The 20,558-nt window shown below is 48.0% G+C and overlaps 2 protein-coding genes across 2 annotated transcripts in view; both read right to left on the bottom strand.

Annotated features, from left to right (window-relative positions):
* Positions 1-20,558, bottom strand: part of Tubb6 (tubulin beta 6 class V) — a 192,041-nt gene that overhangs the window by 44,434 nt on the left and 127,049 nt on the right. The window lies entirely within an intron of this gene.
* The window catches only part of Impa2 (inositol monophosphatase 2), a 30,437-nt gene continuing 27,057 nt past the window's right edge, over positions 17,179-20,558 (bottom strand). The window contains exons 6-8 of the mRNA XM_051200812.1: positions 19,928-20,036; positions 18,668-18,819; positions 17,179-17,549 (exon numbers count right to left, since the gene is read on the bottom strand). Coding sequence (XP_051056769.1) covers positions 17,434-17,549; positions 18,668-18,819; positions 19,928-20,036 — 377 coding nt within the window. The 3' untranslated portion in view covers positions 17,179-17,433. The remainder of the gene's footprint in view (positions 17,550-18,667; positions 18,820-19,927; positions 20,037-20,558) is intronic.

Below are 20,558 nucleotides of genomic sequence, written 5' to 3'. Positions count from 1 at the left end.
ATGCCAACTAGCCATAAAGGGAAACTTTTAAAGGGGAAGACCATGAGGTTGAAGGCCACAAATTCTAGAGTTTCTATGGCTACTTAAGGTCATACAAAGTACAGAGTAAAGCACTAACTATATATTTTAAGCAAAAGACTTTGAGTAAGATAAGACAGGGCATGGGGTTGCAGGGTTACAGGGTCACAGGGTCTGTCACTTATCCCCTGGGCTGAGGGATCTTTACAACCATCAGGGGACCTTTATGACCAGCAATTAGCAGACATAGGAGTGTTTGACATAAGTGGTGGCCAGTCACCTCCCCTTCTCTGAGAGGGGGCTCAGGTGCCAGCCATGGCACTCCTGATTTAAGGAGTTAAATTTTCCTTTACCATTAGAAGTTCCCTTTCTCTGTATAGGTTTAGGGCCCAAGTTTTTAAAGGTTTATTAATTTTGATTTTTGGTCCACCAGTTCTTTCACAGCTAGAGAGATGGTACACTCCTTTAATCCCAGCACTTGGAAGACAGAGGCAGGAGGATTTCTGAGTTCGAGACCATCTTGGTGTACAAATGAGTTCCAGAACAGCCAGGGCTATGTAGAGACTCTGTCTCAAAAACATCTAACCAACCAACCAAAACAAATCAAAGGCTAGTGAAGCCTGGGAGGATGTGAGCCCAGTATTGTGGGGGCAGGGGTGCACCAACCTAGCTCCAGGTAAGTCCGAGACAGGAGAGAGTAGGGAATAGAGAAGCCAGAATGTTTTCTACACTGGAATTCTCAAATGAGAAAACTAATGAAAATACGAGAAAACATTCCCAAATCAGTGGGGCCATTCCTAACAAAAATGGTAGTCTGTATTCCATGCCCTAACCATCCAGCCTAGTGGATATAAAAAAATAAGGCACTATGTATTGGGGTTGAGAGTCTGCAGCAGTCAAAGGTCAAAATCAAGGTCATGGAGCCTAGAAATCTGCTTGGCTCAGAAGTCATGTAAGCTTGGACACACATGAATGAATGAGTGCCATGTATCTGAACGCAAACTGCAAAAGGAACAAAGAGAGGAATTCAGTCCCAATAGCATATGTTGTGGTGAGAGATCCACCCAGCCACACCTGTGGCACTGACCACGCCCAGTGGGCGTGGTCACCGGTGCATAGGTGAGTGGGTGGTATTTGGTCTGGGGTCCTGGACAGGCTTGCTCTCTTGGTTCCAGTTGGGTCACAGAGAGCAGCCTGGGTGTGGGTTCTTGGAGTAGGAACTTGGAGGTCATTTGGTTTCTCGTGTAAGTGACCTCCCAGAATAAAATATATAACCCACATTTTATCCTCGTCCCGTGTATCTTAACCTGTACATCTTTAATATGTGATGATTTTTTTTAAAAGGCAACGTGGATACCTTTTGGCAGGCCTTGTCAAGGTATGCCACCAAGCAAACATACCATTCGAAACAGAGTTAGTGCAAGAGGATTATGGGGGGAGGGCGGAGGGTGGAGGGGAGGGGGGCTTAACAGAGGCACACAGACAAATAGGAAAGGAAGAGTAGTAAGACAAGAAAGGCAAGAGAAAGAACTGTGTCTTGTAGACATGTTTAAGGGGGCCACATGTGTCTTAGCTGATGGTGGAAAGGAATCTGGTGACAGGTGGTGGTGTTAACTGCCTTGTGGCCGAGGCAGGTTGCTGCTATGGACAGAACATACAGAAGCGATCGCAGTGTTGAGGTGGAAGGAGCTGAGTGGAGGGGCAGCAAGATTGTCTTAGGAAGAGTAGAAGCTCCATGGGACATCACGGGCCGGGTAAGCTGTCCAGGGAGGTGGGTGTGGGTCCAGGGAGGTAGGTATAGGTCCTGGGAGGTGGTGGAGAGCCTGCAGACATGGGGCATGGCCTGCTTAGACGCGGGTTTAAGAAAGCTAATGGAGCCAGGCAGTGGTGGCGCACACCTTTAATTCCAGCACTCAGGAAGCAGAGGCAGGTGGATCTCTGTGAGTTTGAGGCCAGCCTGGTCTACAGAGTGAGTTCCAGGGCAGCCAGGGTTACACAAAGAGAAACCCTGTCTTGGGGAAAACAAAACAAAACAAAAAACGAATGGCATGGGGAGCAAGGAGACTGGATTAGGTGGGGGAGGGGTTTCACACCCAAATAAAAGGTGCCAAGTGTCATCATGGGTGCCGACAATGGGCATGGACACGAGGGAGGGCTGGAGCAGTTCAAGGGCACAATGATAAAAAAGCGGACAAGTTGGAGAGGCCCTGATATTTTTAGTTAGGTGACTGAAAAGACAGCACAAATGTAACAGATGAGAAAGGAGGCTCGGTTTGGGGTTGGAGTAGCGGTTACGCTGAATCTACTCTGGCAATAGCCTCTCACCTCCCAAGCCCCGCTGTGTGGGCTGTTGCTCAGGCGGGGTTTCTGCTGGAAGAAGACGACAGGTGCCTTCTCAGTTATGGGGACTGCTTTGGAGAAGCTTGGAGCTTCTAGAAAGTTTAGGAAACATTTACTCAGATTTTTGCTTGTTTTGGTAACCAACTGAATAAAACAATGAATTCAGAGTCTGACTCCTGCCTTGCTACCTTAAAGTCCTATGGCTACGTGCATTGGTAGGGTTTTTTGCTCGTTTGTTTTCTTTTGCAGTCAGTTTGATACTGGGGTCAACTGGGAAGAGAGAGCCTAGACTGAGGAAGATGCCTCCATTGGATTGGCCTGTGGGTGTATCTGTGAGGACACTTCTTGATTACTGCTCTGTGTGAGCAGGCCCAGCCCACTGTGGGCATCGTCTCTGCTGGGCAGGTGGTCCTGGCAGCAAATTAAGTAATTAAATAAAGGCAAACCAGCCAGTCGGTAAGCACTGCCCTGACTCCTCTTCTGCTGTACTAGCTGTAATGTCATCAGAAAGAAAAAGCCCTTTCTGCCTTTGCACAGATATCTCTCACAGCAACTGAAAGCCAAGTTAAGCCCAGGGATGGTGCCACCCACCGACGGCTGGGCCCTCCCATGGATTCATCACTAATTGAGAGCATGCCTTACAGCTGGATCTCATGGAGGCATTTCCTCAGCTGAGGCTCCTTCCTCTCTGATGACTCCAGCTGGTGTCAAGCTGACTGGAAACCAACCACCACAGGAAGAAAGGTGTATTCATAGCCTAGGACAAAAGTGACCATGCTAGCTTCACCACATGTCTTAAGGTATTACCGAAGAGTCGGTGACCTGTGAGTCTGGGACTAGGTAGGAAACTCCACGTATAATACCGCTGGTTCCTATCTACAGAGCTTGCTGGGATACTGAAGGAAAACACCCAGGGTGACTGCAGGCAGTCATGAGACCATAGCTCAAGATGGCAGTGGTTGTGTCAAGGTGACTGATCCCTCACATCTGAGTGGCAAAAGACCTCAGTGCCACTCGGGAATGTGGTTTCTGTGGAGAAGCCTAGTTCTTCAGGAACAGGCATGGGAGGGAGAGTTGGGGACTGTCACTTGCAGCTTGAGGAAGCTCAGTTTGGGTTCAGGTGCCTCCGAGACCAAGACACAGCACAACTCGCAATGCTGGGGTTCTGCGCAAGCGACAGCATCAACCTGAAGAAGTATGTCTCTGAGTGACTTGGGAGCATAGCATGCTCAAGGAAGGCAGAAGCATGCGCTTTCCCATCTGTCGATGAATGAGATCAGGTTTGGCTATTAGGGGAGAGAAATTGGGGTGAGAGGACCCCAGTGCAGGTATTCCAGCCAGAAAGGCTAGGGCTGTAGATGGAATCAGATGGCTGATTACACTTTGAGTCCCAGGGTAGGTGTGAGCCCAGTCGTTGTCTGGAATTACAGCAGCAAGCCGAGGTCCCACTTCAGAATGGCCAATACTGGAGGTGGAGGCACTGTCAGGTGTGGGAGTTGCTAGGCTTGAACAGCTATTGCTTGCCAGGTTCAAACCCTGTACTCTGCCTGAGGCCAGTTACATTCTGAAGACTATAAAAGAAAGTCACCCACTGTCCTACTTGAGTGTGAGCCAGGAGGCGGGGTGTAAATGGAGGTGAGTAAGGCTAGCGAGGCAGGGTGGAAAGGTGGGGTTGGTCAGGACACTTGTTCTAGACAGTTATTTCTACGACCAGATTAAATGAAAATAGGCTGTGGATTCTAAAATGGAGATTAGTATCTTCACAACTTTGTGCATAGTTTAAAACTTAATATGGGGAGCCAGGTATGGTGGTGCATGCCTTTAATCCCAGCATTCTGGAGGAAGAAGCAGATAGATCTCTGAGTTCAAGGCCAGCCTGGTCTAGAGTGTCCCAGAACAGTCAGGGCTACATAGGGAGATCCTGTGTCAAACAAAATCTCACTATTGGGGCTGGGGATACAGCTCAGTGGTAGTGTGCTTGACAAGCGAGGTTCTAATTCCAGTAACATAGAGATAGGAACCAACCCAAAGCCACAAACAAAGCGAAACCAAAATGCAGTATGAAATGGTTACAGGCATTGAGTATTTTCCCAATCCCTGTGCTGTGGCCTGCAACCTGTTGGGGTTCAAGGTCACACACATGTAATGGACTCACATGACCCACCCACTAGCAGTGTGCCAGCACCCACAAGTCCCTGGAGCTCTGGCTGGAAGCCAGTTCTGTTGGAGGAAGGGTTATCCAGGCGACTGGCGGACCCTCAGCCGGTGCTATTAATAACCCTTGCCTGGCGCCTTTCCGGTTGTTGCTGTTGCTGGCCTGGGTTTTTGTTTACTTTCCAAGTGTGGGAACAACAGTGATGTTCTTTGCTGCTGACTTCAGTGTGAGGTATTTTTTGTTTTTTTGTTTTTTTACGTGGTCAGAGAAACCTCTGTGTCAGGGCTGACGCCAGGTCTGCAACTGAGCAAAAGGGCAAAGGGACAGGGCGCCAGCTCACAGCTCTGCTTTGCTCATGTAAATGACCTGATCTTTTAAATAGGTTTTTTTTCTCCCTCCCTCCCTAGATTTATTTATTATAAGTGCTCTATCTGCATGCACACCTGCAGGCCAGAAGAAGGCATCAAATTCCATTACGGATGGTTGTGAGCCACTATGTGGTTGCTGGGAATTGAACTCGGGGCCTCTGGATGATCAACCAGTGCTCTTAACCTTTGAGCCACCTCCACAGCTCCAAGAGACAGGGACCTATTCCGGCCCAGGCTGCTCTGGAATTCCCACTCTACCTTTTTTCTTTTCTTTGTTTTTGAGGCAGGGTTTCTCTATGTAGCCTTGGCTGGCCTTGAACTCACAGACATCTGTCTGCTTCTGCCTCCTGAGTGCTGAGACTAAAGGTATGTGCTGCTACTACCCACGTCTGTCCTGCTTTACATGGTTTCTGGGGATTCAATTCAGGTAGTCAGGCTTGTGAGGTAACACCTTTAACTCCCGAGCTATCTTGCAGGCTCCCCCCGCCCCCCAGCAACAGTTTCTTAGTACAGCACAAGATCTTAGTATAAAATGGTATAATCACTTAGGAAAACCCTTGGCAGTTTAAAAACATCAGAATTAAATGTACAATTATCCAGTTACCCAGGAAGTCCAATACACACAGGTATTTATCCCAGAAAACACAACATGTGCTCACAAAAGCCATGTTCACAGCACCTTCACTCATAAAAGCAGGAAGACAAAAAAGCCCTAATGTCAGTCAGTAGAGAGATAGCAAACTTGAGCAAACGCTGAGCATATGCACACATTAGACTCCAGTGAAGAGGAACAAGCTGTCAATTGGCACTGCAACACGGCTGGGTCTCAAACCCTGGGCAGAGCAAAAGTAGCCACAAAGGCACAGCGAGCATGCAGTGTCACAACAGGCCGGAGAGGGGGGGCGCTCTGAGGTCAGGAATGGGCATCTGCCTCAGGCACGGCCTGGGGTGTGACCACATTGACAGGTTCCAGATTTATGAAGCAAGTGTGCTTCACTGTAACCCTGTCTGGAGGAGACAGAAGCCTGGGCTGGGAGCTGAGGGGAAGGGGACAGAGGGCGCTGTCTAGGCTGATGGGAATGTGTAGATTTAGTTTGGAGTAATCAAAACTATGAACCACTACACTACACAGAGAAACTGTCTTAAAAAAACAAAAACACAAAACCTCTGAGCCAAACACAGCAATGAGGTTTGGTTTAGCTAAACTCCATCTCAACACAATAGAGTATAAAATACAAAACAAATAATGCTGCAAAAAGCACAATATGGACAATATTTGAAAAGTAATTTTAAAGAGTCTGTCAGGTGGTAGCAGCACAGGCCTTTAATGCCAATGGTAGGCAGAGGCAGGCGGATCTCTGAGTTTGAGGCTAGCCTGGTCTATAGAGAGGGTTCCAGGACAGCAAGGACTACACAGAGAGAAACCCTGTATTTAAAAAAACAAAACAACAGGGCTGGAGAGATAGCTCAGGAGTTAAGAACACTGGCTGCTCTTCCAGAGATCCTGAGTTCAATTCCCTACAACCACATAGTAGCTCACAACCATCTATACAACGAGATCTGGTGCCCTCTTCTGGCCTGCAGGCATACATACAGGCAGAACACTGTATACATAATAAATACATCTTTAAAAACAAACAATAAAGAATCTCTAGTTGGGCTTTTGAGATGGCTCAGTGGTTAAGAACACTGAGTTTGATCCCCAGCATCCACATGGCAGCTTATAGCATCTGTACCTTCAGTTTCAGACCAGAGGATCCAATGACCTCTTCTGGCCTCTGTGAACACCAGGTACACATGTGCTTTTACATACATGCAGGCAGAACACTCAAACACCTAAAATAAAATACATAAAACAAATATTTTACTGTGACAAAAAAAAAACATGATATAAAACTGGCTACCATAACTTTCTTTTCCTACAGTTCTGGGGATCAAATGCAGGGCATCCTCATAATAGCTGCTGGGCCATGCAGCTATTATGTATACTGTCTTTGGTATACAGCCTCATATACAGACTCGTTGTGCACTGTGGCCAAAGTCCTTTATGTTCCCAGGTGGAACTGTTTCACCCACTAGGCAGCAGCCCCCATTTCCAAATCCAGCCTCTGGCTGAACACCCCCCCCCCCCCCCCGTCTCTTTGGACCTGACTGCTCTGAATGCCACGGCTAGCTTATTGCCCTCAGTGCAACGCCATCAACACTCATCTCTGTGTCATTTTTAGGGCAGGAAGTGGGGCGATGCTTCCTCCTGGCTGTTGGGAACATGGAGGTCACATGACTGTGCAAGTAAGAAGCCAGAAAAGTACTCTTTTGTCACTTTGCCCTTCCTTCTGGACACTGGCTTTGCAGCTGACAGGGACCCCGACATGCAAAGCCTCATTTTTCCGCAAAGGATGGAGTGGTGACTCCAATGTCCTGTGGTCTCTTTACACAACACTCACTGCTGACCTGGTTGGCTCCTCAAGTGGCCCTCTGCCCTTTGGGGCAGGGGTGGGGCAGTGGGGGCAGAAAGCCCTAGGGAGAGGGTGCTGACCAGACTTGTGACTTGCCCTCAGGGGAAACTTGCCCGCAGCCAACACCCTAACTCCTCCGAGGGCCTACAAGCTGTTTTCTCTAGCGCTCTAGAAAAGATGCAGTTATAGCTAGTCTAACTCCATGGGTAAGGCTTTTCAGGGTGTATAACAATGAGTCACTGTCTCATGCCCTGTTCACAGGTCCCAGGACAGTGTCCTTGCGCCTGAGCAAGGCCTTAGGAGTCAACTGGAGCGAAGCAAAGCTCATCTCTGAGTGTGCATCCACTCCGGTTGGCTCAGGAAGCTTCAAGCTCCTATTTACATTTTCATTCCTGTACCTCCAGGACCAGATGGAGATCACACATCTCCCCAATGCACACTCCCTTTGGTCACGCCCACTGTTAGTCTTCTCCCCACTATCTGGGGAGCAGGAAGCAATACTGAGGCCTTACAGGCACAGGGAGGCATCCATTCCAAAGACACTGGCTTCCTGCAGGACCTTTTGCTTTTCAGGATTTTGAAATAAGCCACAAGTCTTTAATTAGAAAAAGTGTTTTATATGTGTGTGTGTTTGGGTTGAATATATGCCTGTACACTGTACTGTGTGTGAAATGCCCAAGGAGACCAGAAGGGATGTTGGATCCCCTGGGGCCAGAGTTACAGGTGGTTGTGAGCTCCCACATGGGTGCTGGGAAGAGCAGCCAGTGCTCTGAACTGTGAGCCATTGCTCCAGCCCAAGCCATGAGTCTTGAACTTCTCACAGTGCTATTTATCCACCATGTTTTGTCTACTTTATTTCTTCTACTTTACATCCTGCCATATTTACACGAGACCTGCCCCCATATGCCAGCACCCAGGTCAACTTATCTCACCACACGCTTACCCAGAGCCTGCAGTGACATTTCTCTTAGCAAGCTGGCATCCATCTGACACCACTCTGAATAGCTCTTCAGAGTCTGTGGATAAGGCAGGAAGTGCAGGGTCATGAGGCGGCAGGCACTGTAGCTTTCTCTCAAGGCGCTCACAGCCACTCTTCTGGCTACACTGCTGTCCTCCACCAGTCGATCTGGTGACTCAGTGATCGGAGCTACTGCACACGTCCCAGGTGATCTTGCATTATCTGTAATTTATTCATTTTTATTTTATGTGCATTGGTATTTTGCCTGCACATATGTCTGTGTGAGGGTGTTGGAGCCCCGTGGAACTGGAGTTATATGCAGTTGTGAGCTTAAGTGCTGGGAATTGAACCTGGGTCCTCTGGAAGAGCAGCCTGTGCTCATAACTAAGGAGCCATGTCTCCCAGCACCATTATTCTGTATTATTTATGACATTTTTGTCTTCTTCTCAGTAATGGTTTTTGTCCTGTCTAAATGACATCCACCCTTCAAGATCCAGCACAGCACAATTTTTTTTTTTTTTTTTTTCCAAACAGGGTTTCTGTGGATAGCCCTTGCTGTCCTGGAACAAGCTTTGTAGACCAGTTTGGCCTTGAACTCACAGAGATTGCCTGCCTCTGTCTCCTGAGTGCTGGGACTAACTAAAGGTGTGTACCACCCTTGCCAGGCACAAAAATGATCTTTTATGTAACACCCGAGTCCTGGAGTCTCCCGGCAGCAGTCCATTTCTCCTCCTTCCAACACTGTTACTAGTTGATAACTTCCGGGTCTACCCGTGCTTTGTGCTCCCAAAGCTTCGTGTCTTGGGACTTCTGCCCTCAGAGTGGCAATGCCTAGGGGGAGCTGGTAAGGTCAGTTAGGGGAATGCTCTAGGAAGGGACGTGAAGCCATTTGCTAAGTGAAACTCTTAACAAGGAGGTTGCCTTGGCTATTTAAGAACTACAATGAGCCGGGTGTTAGCTCATATTTATCCTAGCACTTGGGAGGCAGAGGCAGGCATATCTCTGAGTTTGAGGTCAGCCTGGTTGTTGACAGAGTGAGTTCCAGGCCAGGCTCCAAAGCAATACAAAGAAACTGTCTTGGAAAAAAAAAAGGAACTCCAAGGAAAAGCTAGCTGATACACTCACTAACCTTGCACATGCGTTTGTACCATGCTTGTCTCCCGCTCTGCACTGCTGACTCTTGAAGAGGAAGGATGTGTTATGGGTGACTCTGGCTCTCAGGTCAGAGTCTAGAGTTGCAGGCTGCTGCTCCAGAAAAGTCAATAGATTTTCCCAGCTGTGAACACTGTGAACAACATGACAACCTACAAAGAAGATGGTGGCACAACAGTGGCACGGGGTGACAAGTGACGCAACATGATAGGGATGACAACTGTTTTCTATATGGACTTGCAGATCACTACACATAGACATTATGCCTGGTACTGAGAAACTGTTCAAGAGCCCATGGTGAGGGCCTAGCTTAGGCACGCTTCTTAGGCTAGCTCTTTTAACTTAAATGAACCTGTTTCTCTTTATCTACTTTTTGCCTTGGGGCTTCTTACTTCTTTCTTCTGAATATCTTACTTTCACAGCTCCTGGAGTCCGGCTGGCCCGACTTCTTGCTCCAGGCGTGTTCTTCATCTCCCTTCCTTTCTTCTCCATTTATTCTCTCTGCCAGCCAGCTCCTAGCTATTGACCACTCAGCTCTTTATTAGACCCATCAGGTGCCTTAGGCGGGCAAGGTGAAACAGATGCAACACATCTTTACATGATTAGACAATGCAGCATACACATGTAACACACCTTCACACAGTTAAATATTCTACAGCATAAACAAATGCAACACATCTTTACACAGTTAAAGTACTATTTCACAACGCCCCCATCAATCACTAATTGAGAAAATGCCCTAAGGATGGATCTTATGGAGGCATTTTCTCAATTGAGTTTCCCCCTTTTGGATAACTTAGCTTGTGGCAAGTTGACATAAAACTAGTCAGCACAGTGTCAAACTGCATTATGAATACTTAAATTTATATGCATAGATCTCATGTTACAGTCTACTTCTACATTCAGCATTGGTTTGGAGAAATACACCCCCACACACCCCCACACACTCTTCACAACCTGTCAGACTAAGGAGAATAGTGATCGTCATGTGCTTGGCCCTTACACAGGATGTATGAGTTCCCCAGCCATGAATTCCTGGCATGTATTGTCCCTGTGGAGCAGACCTCCAATCCAATCACAAAGCAGTTGGTTACCTGTATTACATTTATGCCCCAATTGCACCCACGGACACATCTTGCTGGGATACTCATTATTGTAGCTCATAGGGTTCACAGCTGGGTAGGACTGTTAAGCTGGGCACGGTGGTGCATGCCTATACTCCCAAGCACTCAGGAGTCAGAGGCAGATGGATCTCTGTGAGTTAGTAAATAGCCTCGTCTACATAGCAAGTTCCAGTCCAGCCAGGGCTACCTGAGAGACTCTGCCTCGGAAACAAGCCACCAAACAGCAACAGTGAAAACAAAACAAGCACCAACAAAAATCTTAGATGAACTCTGAACAATCAAGTTTGTTTTTTCTTATTAGACATGAATTTTTATTTCACACATTTTTGACATGGCTTCTATTTTTTGGTTTCTCAGAGATGAACTATCACACGACACAAAACGGCATGTAACCTGTCATAATATTGTCACCTTGTGCCCATATAATCATAGATATAGGGGATCACTGTTGCTAAGATTTCCCTACTTCCAGGGACACAACCTCATACACCGCCCAAGCACTGTCCAGAATGCCTGAGCGCAGTTCACCGGCACAGACAACAGAGGGCGCGCTACCCTTAGAGCTCTGGACTAGGTTGCCAGCAAAGCCAAAGGCATTCAGGACAATAGGTTGCATAGACTTGTGTGGCATAGAACTTTCTGGCAATGGCTTGACCTGGGCCTGGTTGCACCTACTAGGACTCAGCAATGTGGGATTGTGCAATCACCTTGCAGCTTAAAGCTCAGTGAATACTGAGGACGAAGCTGACGAACTGCTTCCCAACTCCCCCTCCTGGCATAGAAGCTTTGGCTTGCCAAATGCTATAGTGTGGCCCCGTGGGGGCTCTGGAAACTGCTTGCTATTATTCATGTTAGCATTACAGTGCATGGGGTCTCTGCTTCTCTGGGGGAAGCTGACCCCAAAGGCCAACACCTCCACTTGGCTTAGGAGGCTGATGAAGGGGCTGACACTTCTGCCTCTCCTGGCTGACTCTCACCTGCCTCCCTTAGTGCTGCCATGAAGCAGGATCTAAGAACCAAACTGACAACAAATGCAGCCAGGACAAAATCTAAAGCCCCAGGCAAAGGCCATCTCTCTGGCCATCCTTCCAGGTGTCTCCGTGCTCCATCCCCCGAATCTTCAGGCATGTCCGGTTCCTGTGTCCCAGTAGCCCTTACAGAGACTGCACAGAAGACCTGGTGTCATCCACTGGAAAGTACAGGAGCCAGTATGTCATGTCCCTATGAGCTCCTAATGTGATTGTGACCTCTTCAGACTAGTGTCCTTAGAGTCCCTCCTGGATCAGCCCGGTCCACCAGCAAGGAGTTATTTCCCCAGTACAGGCCAGACATACCTCTGCCTCCGAGGGAATCTGTGTTTGCGGCCATGAGTCCAGAGCACACAGGTTAAACAATGTTAAAGCCTCCCCTATGAATGTTAATCTCATTACAATCGACAGGAGGTCAAATGAAATGGAAAAAAACAAACAAGCCAGGCAGTGGTGTTGAACGCTTCTAATCCCAGCACTCAGGAGGCAGAAGAAGGCAGACCTCTGTGAGTTGGAGGACACAACCCATACACTACAGGGATGGGGCATGGAGACAAATTTAATAGCTGTACCTACTTTAAGGCTTTAAGTCGATCCTTGTTGAAAAGAGAAAAACACCCTTAGCTCAAGTGATACTTCATGGATGTGTGTTCCATGTGACCCTGTTACTAATGTCCTGTTGGGACAGACTCCAAAGGTGGGGTGGCACACTTCTTCAGCTCCAGAGGGATTGGAGTGGCTATGGCACCTGAATGACATCTTGTGGGTTAAAGGGGACTCTTGCAGTCACCAATAGTTGAGATGAAACCACAGGTGGGTGGGGGAGGGCTTCCCACCATCCTGATCTGTTGTTTTCTGAGACAAGGTCTCTCCGTATAACCCTGAATGTCCTGGAGCTCACTCTGTAGACCAGGCTGGCCTCAAACTCAGAGACTCACCTGCCTCGGCCTCCTGAGTACAGGGATTAAAGGCATGTGCCACCACCATGGGCTCCATTCTGATTTTTTGCCTTGGTTTCAGTACAGCCCAATGCTGGGCAGAGAGAAGGATGTGTCTTTCTGCTGAGACTAAGCCCTTCCTGCTGAAGGGCCAGTCTCAGGGTGGGGAGTGGGGTGGCTGGAAGATGCTGTACTTGACCGGAGCAACCCACAGCAGCCTTGCATCTCTCTTCCTCAAACACGCAGGGATTAGATTACCAATTCAGCTTGCCCAGAGTTGATCATGTCTGTATATCTACAGTACTCTGCCTAATGGCACTGGGAGAACTGAGTTATCCTGAAGGGGCCTGCAGTGGTTTGAAGGAATGGCCCCCTAGGGGAGTGGCACTATTAAGAGGCATGGCCTTGCTGGAGGAAGTATGTCACTGTGGAGGTGGGTTTTGAGGTCTCATATATGCTCAAGATACCACCCAGTGACCTGTTGTCTGTGGGTCAAGCTCTCAGCTCCTTCTCCAGCACCATGTCTGCCTGCACACTGCTGTGTCCCACCATGATAATGGACTGAACCTCTGAACTATAATCGAGCCACCATAATTATTAATTGTTTGCTTTTTCAAGATAGGATTTCTCTGAAGCTTTGGAGCCTGTCCTCTGCCTCCCAAGTGCTGAGATTAAAGGCGTACGCCACCACCGTCCCACCAAATGGTGGTCATGATGTCTCTTCACAGCGAAAGAAACCCTAAGACAGGGCCCACTTATTTCACTGTTCAGCCTGAGACATTGGGAGAGCTTCAAACTTACTCCATGTACGGATATGTAAGGTCTCTCTGCCAGAGCGGGCACACCTATCACCTGACTGACGGTATTCTTCCCAAACGGCTCCTACTTCTCACTTAAAAGCAGTCTTCCTTCCCACCCCACACACCTGCTTCCTCACCATCTCATGGCCTGCTTTGGGTTCTCCCCCAATCCCACTCATTGTTCCAAGGTCACTCACACTGTGGGCCTGCCCGTGCTGTGTCCTTGTGCAACTTTCCCACTCTGTGCCTGTTGCCCCACTGGGTGCCACGAGTCTGCAGACTCAGTGGGCTCTTGGTGCATGAGCAGAGATCACAAGCAGGGACTTCCCCTAACAAAAGGTTCCAGTAAAGCGTGTCAAGCGGCATCTCAAACCTACATTAGCTCCGTCTCCACTCTCTTGCAGATACTTCTTTGAATCATAGCTTCAGGTACTCCTCATGGGCAGCGTCAGTGGTGGCTCTGGCCGCATGGGCTCTGGGTGTCTGTCCTGCATTTAGGCTTGGATACTATGTACTGCAGACCCACCCACCCCCATTTTTCTTTTTGGTTTTGGTCTTTTAAGACAGGTCTCGCTATCTACCTTGGCTGTCCTGGAACTGTGTAGACCAGGCTGGGATCAAAGGTGTGCACCACCACCGCCCAGCTCTGTAAATGACTTTTCAGTCAGGCAAAACCTAAGTTACTTGGGGCAACCTGATAAAAACACTGCGGGTTTCTCTAGTAAGTGAGCCATCCTAGTGAGCTATGGGAGATGTTTGACCTTTTAAATAGCAAATAGCAGGAGCAAAAAATTAGTAATTTATTGTGCACAGTAAAGTGCCTGTATAATGATTAGCATTATACATTTTAAAATACTAGAACAAAGCATTTAAATGTTTTCTCACAAAAGAAATGGCAAATCACTAATATGCTTTGCTGATTTAAACATGATACACTACACATACATTGAAATATCACCTATATCTCATAATTATTATCTTTATATATGAATTACTGTGAAAAGAATGGACAAGACAGTGACAGGCCATTACTTTGATGAAATCTGACAGACTGATGCCACTCTGTTCTTCACCACAGATGTACCAGCCCCTTCCCTCTCTGCTTCATGAAGTAGAAGCTCAGTCACAGTACACTGAAGCTTTTATCTAATTATTCTTTATCAATAAAAACTCAGGAGTCAAATATCAGGATAAGATCCTGAACAATCAGTACAGTAAAGAAACCAGTCTTGTTCCCCCATCCAAAAAATGCTAAGACTACTCTCTGTTCTTAGTCCTCCAAAATCTCTATGGTTAATTTTGGTCAGCTAGTAGTTAGCTCCACCCTCTGATTTAAAACAACTTTATTGGCAGTCTCGGGGTGGTCAGAATCCAATCAAAATATCACAGAATAGTATACCACAGTGACAGCTGGACGCCACAGGGGGAGAGGAACATTTGTTTAGAACCACACCGAACTGGTGTGAAGAATGTAAGAGATTAACTAAAAACAAAAGAACACAAATCCACTTGCTGCCTGGCACTCGTTGGCTTTCTCATGATGCCCAGTGATGTCCCTGGACAGTAGGAGGCCCAGCAGCTTTCCTGAGGGGGCATGGGAACAGAAACCATACCTGACTGAGCCCCTGCTGGATGTCAGGGCTTTTATTACCTGGTCAACTGACAAAAGGCAGAACCCAAAAGCCTTTCCCGTCCAGGGCAGTGGTTCAACCTTCCCAACGCCTTCACACTTTAACAGTTCTTCCACATTGTGGTGATCCCCAACCATGAAATTATGTTGTTGCTACTTCATAACTATAATTTTGCTACTGTTATGAATCATGATGTAAATATCTGTGTTTTCCAACTATGAAACAGCTATGACACACACAAATACACACCCCGTCCCCGTCACGACCCACAGGTTGAGAACTGCTGTTCTCCAGGCAGTTACCAGCAAAGCTGCTGAAATAAAGATGAAGTTAGGGGAAAGTGTATGGGAGCGGATGAGAATTCTGAAGGAATGGACTCACTGACTGCCAGACAAGATGAATGCTGTCTGTCTGGGACAGAAGTAACGACCTGTGTGGGAGGGGATTGAGCAAGAGGGCGAACAAGCCAGTGAGCCGGCAGGGTGGCCCAGCGTGGCTCTTTCCTGTTCCTCAGAGCTCGCTTTGTCTCTTGGAGCAGTAGGAGTGTGTCAGGCTCAAAGCTCAGAGTCAGATTTACACTCAGCCACTGAGTGACAGTGACAGAGACATAGCTTAAGCACTCTGAAGACCGAGGAAGGATTGTTCCTGCAGTTATTTATATGAGCACCAACTCCTAATCATTCAGTCCAGGAGGTCTTACTAACTAAGCACTACGTCTCACAATGCAAGAATAATCTGAGGAATTTCTTGTACATCTGCACAGATGCTAGTTACTGTTTTGAGTATATTCTGATAAAGTAAAAAGGTACAAATCCGAGCCTACCAGGGTAATCGGAAAATATCTTAGTGCTAGGCATTGGCTCATGCCTGCAATCCCAGCAGTGAGGAGGTAGAGGCTGGAGGACCAGGAGTTTAAGGCCACTCTTGGCTACAAAGAAAGTTCTAGGCCAGTCTGGGATTTACAAGATCCTGTCTCAAAGAAACAAAACAATCCACCTATGGAAAAGTGCTGCTAGAATGAATACATATGAAACAGTCACACAGATAAATAAGCAACTTCTGGAGATTGAAAATAAGCAAAAAACAAAACAAACAAACAAACAAAAAACCCAAAAGCTATCTCAAAATAGCTTAACTGCATTTGGAAGTATTCAGTGGCTTGAAAAGACCAGGGCAATTGGTTCCTTGAAGACCATGGCTGGAAAGCTTCATTTTTTGCCTGTGTAGCTCCATGTGACAGAAGAGAAAGACTACTTAACAATGGCACAGAGCTCATTTTATAGTCAGACATGGGAAATACTCAAATTTCCCACTAATTAAGAACAAGGTGCCAGGTGACGTTGCATGCCTTTAATTCCAGCACGGGAGGCAGAGGCAGGTGGATCTCTGTGAGTCTGAGACCAGCCTGATTTACAGAGCTAGTTCCAAGATAGCCAGAGCTACACAGAGAAACCCTGTCTTGAGAAAACAACAACAAAACAAGCAAATAAACAAGAGAACAAGGTATTTCTATCATAGAAGGAAAGCACCCTCTCTTTCCCTGAGAGTAACTACGGTACGGTGTGGCCCTGGCCAGGCTCACAAGATGGCAAAGTCCCTGAGCCAAATTACAGATATTTCAGAGCCATCTGGGCCTTGCCTCAGCAGTCTCTAGACACAGCTTAACTGAGAACCAGAATTCCTTAGGCCCTTAAGGTTGGGGTGTAGCTCAGTGGTAGAAAGCTTGTCTCATGTGTATGAGGTCCTGAGTTCTAACCCAGTACAACCCCCCAAAACATCAAAACCAAACTCCATTATTTAAAAAGATGCAACTCCTAAAAGATTTTGTTTAAAAAGTTTGCCACAAAATATTTTAGTATTGTTTTTCAGTTTCTCATTTTCCCCTCTTTCAAATACATGTAGGCTTCAATAAAGGTTCTCTATTCATACATCATTTTAATTTATACAGCACACTTACTCTCTGAAGGTCCACTACAGGCAGTATAAAGAAACGGAAGGCGATCTGTATACACAATTAAATCCAGCCTGTAGATCAGTGGACTGCTATTTTTTTTTTAGGGGAAATGTTTTCAGTGTTGCCATGGCTGGGGTATCAGACATCTAAACTGAGTGGGGGTTCAGGAAGCCTGAGAACCAGAGGCTGGAGGGGAGCAGAAGGCAGATTTATTGTGTTGTGTACCTACTACTGTGGGCAGGGAGAGGGCCCCAGAGCAAGTTCCAAAGCTTTATTACCTGAGATTTACACTCTGGAAAAACAATCAAGGCTGAGTGACTAATGCACACCTCACAAGAGATTTGGGTTTGGCTCTGATGAAAGAACATGTACCGACCTGAAAAGGGCTACATGAGATTAGAGAGAATCAGATCAGCACCGAGTCCCAGCGAGAGCCCTGGCCACTGGGACAACTCTTTCCCAGGGAGCTGTTGAATTTCAGCCTCCAAGCCTCATTCCATGTGTGGCTGGCTCACTTTTCATCATCCCGTCCATAGTTAATAGTTTGTAAAGCCTGAGCTATGAGCGTTGCCATCTCTCTGGTACCAGCAGCGACGACTCTACAAGACATAAGGTCAAGGGGTCCACCTGTGGACAGAGAGGAGAGCAGCCATCTGAGTTATGGGAGCCTGGACAACAGCCTTGCACAGCAACTTCTCACAGATTCGCGCAGAGCAAAAACAGCTCACAGGCCTGAGGTGGAGTCCCAGGGCTGACATCCAACAGCGGCCAAGAAATGAGCCTGGCTGTGTGGAAGGCATGGCCACTCTTGCTACCGACTCTGCGCTAGTGGGAATGTGGCCAAGGCTGCCCCATTTCACACAAGGTTCTGTGAAATGCAAAACTGGGAGAGACCAGGACAGGAGTGGATGGTCCTGTGTCTCACCACACAGCAGGCTGCTGCGACCGAGCCGGGGTGATGGGCTTCCCTGACTCAGTAGATGTGGGAGGGCCAAGCCCGACTTCCCCGATGGTCCATGACCTTCCTGGGTGCACAATATAGGAGCCATCACACCCAGTGAGGACAAACACACAGATTCAGGCCTCAAGGTGCTCGAGTGATAAACCCCCGAGTGTGAGACTGTCCTGTACCGTTCACTGCCAAAGGCCAGCCAACCTCACATTTATACCCATGAGGAGATTCAAACCTCTCAGCAGATAAATAGGATGAAGGAAGAAGCCAGACTACAGAAGATCCACTTTCTACACCGGATAGTTAAAAGCAGGCCACAGCATTTTTGCTAACAAACTCTAAATGAAAATCAAGGAATGGGTCTAACAAGATTTGCCAGAACTCAGGGGAGGGGCTTTGGGAACTAAGTGGTCGAGCAGATTCGTATGGGGCTCAGGTATGCTCTACATGGGAGGACCAGTGACTGGGACTCAAAGCAGGACAGAAGGACAGAACCACTTCTGGGTACCGGGCTACAGCTCTGGGGGCAGTGTCCGCCCCGTCTACCAACTGGATTGCTGTGGAAGTGTGACTGTAGGATGCTACCACTTCTGTACTAGCCAACTGGCCTTCACTTATGTGTGAGGAAGGGCAGGACCAAAGCCTTCTACGGTTGGCATGCACCCTGGTGTAGTCTCATCTGCAGGATTCAGAGGAAGTGAGGGATTCAACGTGGTGCAGACCTGGAGCGTACTCTACGCAGTGTCACCTGTTAGGGTCTGGTGGTGAATGTGGCCAGGGCCATGGAGCTTACCTGAGGTGTCCATCACAATGCCACCTGCTTCTCTGATGATGACTGTAGCAGCTGCCAGGTCCCAGCAGTGAAGGCCAAACTGATAATAGGCATCAGCAGCGCCTGAGGCCAGGTAGCAGAGCGCCAGGGTGGAGCTTCCAATCACCCGGACCCTGGGGGGCAAGGGAAGGGAGGATGTGGGTGATCGAGAGGGTACCTACCATGACAAGACTGATGCTTATCTCATCACCCTCTGCTAGGGATTCCGCCAGCAAGCTCGGGACACAGAGTGCAGGCCTGGAGTGAGGGGCCTTGGCAGACGACTTTTCCACAATGACATTAGTGTGTCACTACGGCTGGTCACCAATGCAGCCAGAGGCCTGAAGTTCTAACTCTATTCAACATCAGAAGGCTACATGTAGGGCCTTCGAGTGGTTGGTGGTTACCACACAGATGAGAGGGAGGCGAGGATGCACTAATTTTGACTTAAGCACATGTGAGAAATAAATAGCTAACAGTTTATCTAGCAGGTATGTCCAACCCATGGCCCACAGACCATATGTCTTAGGCTAGGTACGAATGTGACCCAGCCTGTTTACAAATACAACACCATAAAAAAACATCGAATGGTTGCACACCGTGAGTAGTGAGTGAGAATGGCCCCCTAGGTGTTTATGGCACATACATTTCAGTACTTGGTCCCCAGCTGCTGGGAGGTGTGGCCTGGAAGTGTTGTCACCAGGGGTGGGCTCTGAGGCTTCAAAAGCCCCCCCCCCATCATTCCCCAGCTATCTCTCTTTGCCTGTGGTTGTTGTCTCCAGGCGCGAGCTCTCAGCTGCTGCTCAGGCACCGTGCCTGTCCTGCCGCCATGCTCGCCACCATGACAGCCAAGGACTCTGTCTGAAACTGAAAGTCCCCAATAAACTCTTCTGTAAGTTGCCTTGGTCATAGTGTCTGATCACAGCAATAGAAAAGTAACTTTAGACACCCCTGGTCCAAAGCAAGGCCACTGAGAAACGCTAAAGACCCATAAGACTCATTGGTTGAGGGACCCAAAATTAGTTCTCAAGCAGACTAGAACGACACAGGACACATCCGTTTCCTGACACCTGGCAGCCAGAGTGTTCGGTGGATGATGGCGCATGGCATGCCTCTCTGAGCCTGGTGCCAGCGGCCTCCTATCCTACCTCTCTTGCCGCCTCCTCTTCACATCCCTTGGGAGTGCTTAGCCAAAGCACATTTGGTTTTCAACCCACTGGCTACGGGACTGAGGACCTGTACCCATGAGCCTTGGCGTGTAGCAGCCGCTCCATGTTGCTCAGGAATACTTTCAGAGTATCGGGGTCACGTTTGGGCCCAATTTCTGTCAGAACCAAGGCCTTCGAGATATCTGCAAGAAAGAATTTCCTGTTAACACAAGCACCGAGTCTAGGATCAGATGGGAGTCATCAGGGCTCCCACAAGAATGGCTTATTTCCCCGAGTCTTTCTGCTGTGATGGGCAGAGAGTGAAACTAACCTGCTCTAATCCAAGCTGTTGCTGCCTCGCAGAGTTGTTTGTGCAGTACTGGCTACCAAGGATCACTCCCCAGTTGCCTCTTAGGGACATCCCACTATACAGAGGTGCACATGGACCTCAGGAGAACTCAGTGGCTTATAAAGATAGCCACTGTCAAATGATCCCACACTGGCAACATTCCATATCTGAACATGAAAAAGCACCTCATCAAATACACCTTCCTATGATGCTCCAATCTAAGAGTGGGCCTCTTCCTGTGGAGGTGACTTAGGATCTGTGGTGTGACCTGGACGCAGAGGGGCTGACACTTGGAAACTCATAGCCACCTTCACTCCAGAGCCACCTAAGTGCTCACACCAACAGCTCAGATATGTCACAAGGTGACAGTACTGAG

The sequence above is a fragment of the Phodopus roborovskii genome, unplaced genomic scaffold, assembly GCF_943737965.1.
Source record: "Phodopus roborovskii unplaced genomic scaffold, PHOROB, whole genome shotgun sequence".
Lineage (NCBI taxonomy): Eukaryota > Metazoa > Chordata > Mammalia > Rodentia > Cricetidae > Phodopus > Phodopus roborovskii.
Note: the sequence above shows the minus strand (reverse complement) of the source record. Positions and strands in the feature narration are given on the sequence as shown.